The 8,744-nt window shown below is 35.3% G+C and overlaps 1 protein-coding gene across 1 annotated transcript; it reads right to left on the bottom strand.

The window, feature by feature from the left end:
- Window positions 1-798: 798 nt before the first annotated feature.
- Window positions 799-1,692, bottom strand: LOC141519471 (olfactory receptor 14I1-like). The gene has a single exon (XM_074231707.1). It carries the CDS (start codon window positions 1,690-1,692, stop codon window positions 799-801), a length of 894 nt encoding a protein of 297 aa, XP_074087808.1.
- Between the last annotated feature and the right edge of the window lie 7,052 nt (window positions 1,693-8,744).

An 8,744-nucleotide genomic window follows, 5' to 3' on the forward strand; every position in this document is an offset into this window, starting at 1 on the left:
ACAAGTGTAAAAGGAACAGGATAATCCACTAGAAGAGATAAGAAATTAATTAATAAATTAATGCTGATGTAAATGATACAAAATAAATATAATAAAAAAACAAAAAAAAGTGATTTGCAAAAAAATTGGTGTAAAGAAGACTAATTCACCTTGAGGGATGAACAAAGATTTTGTTCAAAATCATAGCCTCAGAAACAAATGAAGGGACTATAGTTCTCATATAACCTAGATTCTCATCTTTAAAATGGCAAAAAATAGGATCAAAGGGTTTGTGATTGAAAAAAGTAGCTGGAAGAAACACACTTACACATACATGTGTAAATATGTATATATTGACATATGTATGTGGAAAGATGGATATATGTTCAATATTCCAGGAAAGAAAAGCACAATTCCACAGAAAGATAAATGGATGTAAAAGAAAGGGAGAAGGAAGGATTACTAAAGGGAAGAGAAATAGGATAAACATGACGAAGGCTAATTTTCGACAAGATTATCTATTGCTTTTGAGGGGATCCAGTATTACTCCACTGATTCCTCTGATGACATGGTTGCCCAAAGTCAGTGGGGCAGCACCATGACAGTTTCACCATAAACCACAACCACTGCCAGGATGGATTCATATTATGCTAAAATAAATAATAGATTTATTCCATTCTGGTAATCTTTCATCTAAAGGATCATTTTCCAGGGTGTCTTTCTTTTAGGTCCCTCTTTTCTCTCCTTTACGCTACCCAATATACGCATCATTTTACATATTTGATAGTGCAAATATAAAGTTTCCAATGGGGGAGGGAGTTATGATATCCAGGAGAGGGAATAAATCATCCTCCTGATCAGCTTCCTCATGGCAACTGTAATCTGCTTGTTCCTCAGGCTGTAGATGATGGGGTTCATCAGTGGAGGCAATGCTGTATAGGACAATGCAATTAGAAGGTTTTGAATCGGTGACGTGTCAGATATGTCACTGAGGATTGCAAGCGTTATTGAAATGATGAACAACAGGAGGATAATTAGCTGAGGGGAGCAGGTGGAAATGGCCTTGTAGCGCCCTTCCACAGTAGGAATCTTGAGGACAGTGGAGAAGATGAGAGCATATGAAGAAACTAAAATGGTAAAGCAGAATAAGAAAATACATAAACTTGCCAGAAATAATATAAATTCAGTATGAAACACATCAGGGGGTAAGACTTTCAATAGGTGAGGGCCATCACAGAAAAACTGGTGAATCACATTAGATCCTCTGAAGGGCTGGCGGAACATGTTACCTATGTGGGCAGCTGAATAAATGAGCCCACTGAGCCAGGAACCAGATGCTGCCCAGAGACAACGTGCAGGATTCATGATGATGCCATAGTGGAGGGGGTGGCAGATGGCCACAAAGCGGTCATACGACATGGCCACAAGCAAAGCAAACTCTGCTGTTATAAAAAATGCAGCAAAAAAGATTTGAATAGCACAGCCAAGGATGGACAGAGAATGAATCCCAGACAAAGAACTGACAATAAATTTTGGAAAAGTGACGGAAATGGTACAGACATCCAAAAGCGACAAATTGCTCAGAAAAAAATACATAGGAGAGTGAAGGTGTGAGTCAGTAATAATTGCAGCAATGGTGAGAAGATTCCCTATCAGGGCAGCTAGGTAAATCATCAGGAACAGCACAGCATGTAGGACCTGCAGCTCCCGCATGTTGGAGAACTCCATGAGGAGGAACTCTGTGATGATGGAGAAGTTGCTCATTCCTGTTTGGTCATAAAAATACCCATTATGAGTATCAGAAAATAAGTAATGAAAAGACAAAAGAAGTAAAATACTCTTTTAGAAAGAACTTGAAAATTATTCTATCCAATGAAAACTGAATAAAAGAAAAATTATTCTTCATTTTAAAACAAAAACCATTGAAGGCAGAGCATGCAGTTGGAATGGGGGGTGGGGCTAAAATGCTTCCAAAAATTCTGGGAGAACACATTTTGCAGAGAACAAACTGATCCATACAGAGTTAGGGGGCTTGCCCAGGATCACAGAGACAATGAGAGTCTGGACCACAATGGAACTAATGAACTAACTTCAGGATTGTCATTTTATTCTATCCCACATTTAAATGATCTACATATTCTCATTAAGATTTATGTAACTGACTCTAACGAAATAGACTAAAACAGATTAGAAACTTCATCACTCCTAAAGTATTCCCCAGTAATTTCTTAGTTTGTTCCGCTATTTTCATTTTTTGTTGAGTCTTTTTTTTTTTTGCATTTAACAGACATGTCAAGAGCTCAGATTCTGAATTTGCAAGTAAGGAAATGGAAAGAATTTTATTATCCATATTAATAGCTATTAATGCAAATGCTACCTGACAGTTTTCTGAAAAAAACAGAGACCACATGTGTTATTCAAAATTTGAAAGACGATCTGAAGCCTTTTGGTTTCCCTTCAGAATGAAGAATTTCTAGATGAAGATGAACTCTTCTAATCCTCACTCACAGTGTATCTTTACTGTAGCTAACATGAAAAGTGTTTCTCGTTCTAAAGAAATTATCATTTCTGTATTTACATAAGACTAGACTAAGGTTAGTACATGCCTTTTATCTGATTCAGTGATCAAATGATGGAAATAGAAATTCAAGAGCTATGATTTTTAATAATTTTATCACTTCCAAAACATTTCATCTTAGAGTCATTTTTCACTTCCAAGGAGTATCAGGGCCAGAATTTGTTATATTATCACTTTGGAAGATATAGTCTGCATTGCCCATACCAGTGCCAACATTTATGATGCCTATTTCTACATATTTTTTCTTATAGTGTGAAAGCAATTCATTTCTCCAAATCAACTATATGAAAATTCACTATTTAATGTGTTAATTGACTATGGAAAAAAGTAAGAATGGCATTGAGATTTTATTTATATAGAGACCTCATAAAGCAGAAAATGTCTACAACTCATATGGATAAGACAGAAACAGAGATAGAAGTAGTGGTGGAGAATGTAATAGAAAGATATAAAAGTAAAGAAATAGATAGTGGATTGATATATGAATATATGAATGTGTAGACAATAATAGATATATTGATGGAGTGATAAACAGATATATCTTTATTTGTATATGTATCTATAGGCACACATGTATTTAAATATATATAGATGAATATAAGTTGTTTGTAAACATCAAATAATGTCTATGTGCATATATGTGTGTAAAGAGATATGTACAGAAAGAAACAGGTAGATAGAAAGATGAGAGATTGAGGTACAGAGATACATAGATAGATAGATGAAAGATAAATACATGTGAGTCACCATCCTCCTTAATCACAAATACTCTTTTAGATCTTGGCTTCTTTTGAAACTTTTTGTCAATCTTGAACCACCAAGGGGACATTAGAATTCTTTTTTCAATCTTCCAATTTATTTCAGAAGCAAATCTCACATTTCAACCCTTTGGATAATATTGTCTGAACTTGTTGCCCTTGAATTCATTGACCTAGCATGATCTCCCCTCCAGTCATCTATAGATTTCCTTTAGACATAAACATAGAAATACATTCACAACACAGATGCACACACACACACACACTCACACACACACAAACATATATGTAAATGAAACACTTACTGTTGTTCTCTAGGCTTCTCTTTCATGCTAAATAATCTAAATTGAGAAAGAAGTCACAGATCTCAATATCTCAGAGCAACAAGAGAAAACAAACATTTAGAGGAATTGAGGTCACATCAGGAAACTCCTAATTTTAATTAGAAGTGATAAATGAATATAATTTCCTCTGTTTCTTGCAGTTATAAAACGCTATTTTTCTAGGCAGTAGAATCAAGGATATTTAGCATCTACTTCAAATCATTCTAAAGTGGTCTTTGATTAACAGAGTTTCTGATGGTGAAACAACTTCATAGAAAATTGCTAGGGAATTGTTGAAGTCCTCAACCAAGTCAGTCATTCCTGTACGTATTTCTCTTTCAAGCACAATGATAGGAGCAGAACCTCAAACTTGGAAACCAAACAACTAAATTATCCAATTCCTGCATGTAAAAGGAAGAACAGAGACATACAGTGATTAACCATAGTTTTCCATGTTTGGAAATGAGAAAGTCCAGGTAAAATAACTATCTTCTACTTCTAAATTCATTAGTCCTTCAAATGAATTTACTCAAAAGTCCAATTTATCATTGCCGCAACAATATTGAATTATAGATGAGGGAATGGAGGAGAGATAGGTGAAAGTAGAATTGACACACCGTTTGCTGGACCTGGAGGTATCTGTGGTGTGTTTCAACACAAAGATTAGCTATGGACAAAGAGCATCAAGAGCTGACCCATTTACCCACCTCTCCTTGTGATCAGTAATACAAATGTGCAATAAACTGAAGGTAAAACTGGGTTCAGTCATCATAGATGAGAAAAAAAAATTGACCTATATAATTGACCTATATACATAAAGTTCTTCAGATTTAACAAAGATATCACTTAAATCATCTCTGGTTAGCATCAAAATGAAAAAAAAATTTGTGCAATGCACAAGCTACAGAAATAAGAAGGGTGAATGAAGGAGAATGAGGCTTACCCATAGTCAAATCACAGTAAATCAACAATCATTATTAAGCATTTTCTGTGTCCCAGAGTCTGTGTAAGTATTGAAGTTTCTAAGAAAGGCAAAAACAGTTCCTGACCTCATTGAACAAATGTGGATAGAGAGGAGAAGGCGAGTAAAGAAGGATGGACAAATGATATATACAGGAAGAACTGAAAATGAACTCAGAGAGAAACCTAAAAGATTACGCAACTCATTAGAGCCAGGAGCAGAATTTGGACTAAGAATTAAACGTTATTTCAACCCACCATTTCATCCACAGTATGATGACAAACTACCTCTCACAAAAAAGGAGTTACTTATACTCAGATCAGCCCCATGATTTTGACTTCACATATTAAGCCCCTGAGCAAACTGACCAGTCACAAATAAATATAATCACAATTTTAATGAAAATACCTGAGATAATTGTTTAGATGTGCATACATTTCAGCTTTGTTGGTAATGTCTTTAGCTTCTTACAATTCTATACATAATCTGGAGATGATTTCTTTCCCCACCAATTAATTTCATTCTCACTGACATAATCAAAAAAAAATGTCAAAGCACTGAAATCCAAAGTTCTGAAAATGAAGACATTTTGGAGACTTTTGGTAATTCTTATCATACAGGACTAGTATAATATATTGTGCAGTGTCATTTGAGGAAATGTCTATTAAATTTCCTGAGTGTACAAGGCAAACAGCATCATCTCCTTTGTTCCTAGGAACTCTTTGTCCATCCCTTGAGAATTATTAGATAGGCCGAGTCCATTGCATAAACAGCATGATGAAAAACTTTCTCCCTTTAAGCTCATTAAAATGTCAGCCATAAAATTAGAGGCTAATGGGACTCTCTCAGTTGAAAAGGGTCTAAATAAAGAAACAATAAACATTTATTGAATGCCTGCTATACACTAGGCAATGTGTTAAGTGTAAAGGAAATGGAGGGAGGAAAATGAAGGGGAGAAAACATCCAGCACAAGGGATGAGGGAGAAGCACAAAGGCAGTGTAACTGGAACGAAATGAGCAGAAGAATGTGTTGGGCTCTCCACTGAATGGAGAGTCATGCTGATAAGATGTGTTGGACACCCACAAAGGTCACAGACATGGCGCTTAGAAAAACAAATTTTGTAACTTGAAAAGAGAGAAACAAGAATTCTGAACTAGGCAGCTTAGGAGATAGATGAGATGATACTTCAATGTATTTGTAAGTTTGGCTGAGATGTTACAGATATTCGCTAAGGAGACATTGCTCAGAAATAGATAAAAATTAGATTGAAGGTGTGGTACAGTGATAATCGCAGCAATAGTGAGAAGATTTTCCCAACAAGACCACCAAGTAGAAAATAGTGGGCTTCAGTCTTCTCTCACCTGTGGCCCAACCAACACTACTTGGCTGTTGCTTTATCTCTCTCACACTCTCTCTCTCTCTCTCTCTCTCTCTCTCTCTCCCTATCCTTTCTTATGTATTGTAACTTCTTTTAATAAATTTTTATTTTATTTCCTCCCTTGAGTTACCAAGTCTCAACAATGATTCCTCCTCATAGGTTAGAGCCAAACTCAACTAGCTGTCAGGTACACAATTACAAGCCAGGCATAAAAAATTCTGCCCAAACATGGGTAATTGGATAGAGCTCCAAGGAGCACATCCCTTTTTTGGATCTTAGATCTTTAGAAAAAGGAGGAAAATTATTGGACCTCTAGCCCTCCTGTGTTTCCCTTTTTTCATAAAATGGAAAAAAGTTGAGTTTTGTGGGGAATCAGCTAAACTAATCCCATGTGGTGCTTCCCAGTAGCCCCAGTGTGGGTCTGCCCTGTTGTTCTGACTAACCAGGAAAGGTAGTTCTGAGGTGTGTTTGGTTTCTACCCCACTGTGGACTGAGGGTTGTTAAGGAAATAGAATTTGCCTATGTCCAATTGAACTGTTGACCTGCCTGTAAATTAAAGGAGAATTATAATATGATGAAAAATCCTGTATCAATACTCCCCAAGTTGTGTGCTTGCCTCTAGGAACAAATTAGTTTTGACAAAAGCAAAACACCTCAGCTCCTCATAATTATCTATGCCTGGAACTCTCTTTCTCTGCCCAATACTTTCCTTCAAAATACCACCTCCTTCAGTATGTATACCGTGTGTATACCCCATTCTATTCAAGCCCCCTCGACTATCCTTCCTCTTTTTCTTTGTCCTTTATTCTTTCCCTTCCTTCTTTCAGTTGCTCCATTCCCCCCTATTTCCCCTCTTAATGCGAAAAGATAAAATAAGTTTCTAAATTCAACTGATTGTGTTTGTAAATTTATCCCTCTTTGCACCAAAATCTGATGAAAAAAACAATTCAGGCAGTTCTCATCACCTCTATTTTCTCCTCTGTTGCAATAAAGCCCTTTGCACCTCTTCCTGTCTTAAATAATTTACCCCATGCAGTTGCATCCTTGCTCCAGTTTCTTTAGTGTCCCACACTTTTTAAATAGAAATTATTTTGAATTCATTGAATCAGAGTCACGGACAAATCGTGAATATCCATGAGTTTCTGGCTACATATATTGCCACAACTTTCTGCTCACAGATTTAGATTAATCTAATCACGAAATAAACATGAAGGAAGTTAATGAAGAAAATATATTCTTAGCAAACCTAGACATGATAGAGCAACAGAGGAAATTCAAAGGGGATAGAAAAAAATATATACATTTTTTTCTGCAGTACATGGCATTTAGAGAAAAATCGAATTGAAATAAATGAGAAATAGTGAATATATCTCTCTAATAAAAATCATATGCAATAATAGGCCAGGGAGAAACACACCTAAAACTAATAGGAAAATAAACAACTTCATTTCAAATAATGCATGGATCAACCAATATATAATGATAAGAATTAATGGTTTCATCTTAGATAATGACAATAAGGAAACATCATACCATAACTTATTGGATACGGCCAAGGCAATTATCAGGGTATATATTATATTTTTAAATGCCTAAATGAATAAATTAGAGAGAGAGGAAATGAATGAAATAAACATGTAACTAAAATAACTGGGCAAATTTCAATGGCTCATGGACAGGCTGAGTTAATAAAGCAAAAATGACAATTCTACCTAAAATAAACTACTTATTTAGTGTTCTACCAAGCAATGTTCCCAAAACTTACTTTAATGAGAGAGAAAAAATGGAAATAAATTCAGAAGGGGAAGTATAAAGTTGAGAATTTCCAGGGATTTAATTTAAAAAAGTACAAAAGCAGGTGGCTTAGTCCCACCAGAACTAAAATTATATTATAAAGCATCGGTCATCAGAACTGTCTGCTATTAACAAAGAAATAGAGTGGTGGATCAGTGGAATAGACTAGCTGCAATAGCAGGAAATAATTCTAGTAATCTTCTATTTGATAAACACAAAGAATGCAGCAATTGGGATGAAAGCATGCTCTTCGATAAAAACTGTTGGGAAAATTTGATGTTAGTATGGCAGAAACTTGGATGAGACCAACATCTCATGCCCTATTCCAAGATAAGATTCAAATGCATACAGGATATAGACATAAATAAACAATATTATAAGCAAATTAGGAGATCAAGGCATAGGATACCTGTCAGAAATATGGAAAGGGAAGCAGATTATGACCTAAAAAGTGATGGAGAAGATCATTTAAAACAAACAAGATAATTTCAATCGCATTAAATTAAAAAGCATTTGCAGACTAAACTGGTGTATCCAAGATCAAAAGGAATTTAGTAAATTGGGAAACAATTTTTAAAACTAGTATTTCTGACAAAAAACTCATTTCTACAGAGAACTGAGTCAAATTTATATATATATATATATATAAATATACAGAGAACTGAGTCAAATTTAAAAAAAATAAGCAAGCCATTCCCAAATTGACAAATGGGGAAAGGATACACAAAGGCAATTTACAGATGAGGAAATCAAAGCAATCCATTTCATTACTCTAAGTCATGACTTAATAACGAAACACAAAATTAAGCATCTCTGAGGAACTACCTCACACTTCTTAGAGTGCACAATATGAACAGAAAGGATAATTATCAATGTTGAAAGGGATGGGGGAAATCTGGGAAATCTGGGAAATCTGGGACACTAATACATTGTTGGTGGAGCTGTGAACTCAAGTCATCCAACATTTCTGGA

The sequence above is a fragment of the Macrotis lagotis genome, chromosome 3 (assembly GCF_037893015.1).
Source record: "Macrotis lagotis isolate mMagLag1 chromosome 3, bilby.v1.9.chrom.fasta, whole genome shotgun sequence".
NCBI classification, from domain to species: domain Eukaryota; kingdom Metazoa; phylum Chordata; class Mammalia; order Peramelemorphia; family Peramelidae; genus Macrotis; species Macrotis lagotis.

Excerpts from the sequence above, each read along its gene's own strand:
- LOC141519471 (XM_074231707.1), bottom strand. The coding sequence starts at position 1,692 with ATGCGGGAGCTGCAGGTCCTACATGCTGTGCTGTTCCTGATGATTTAC.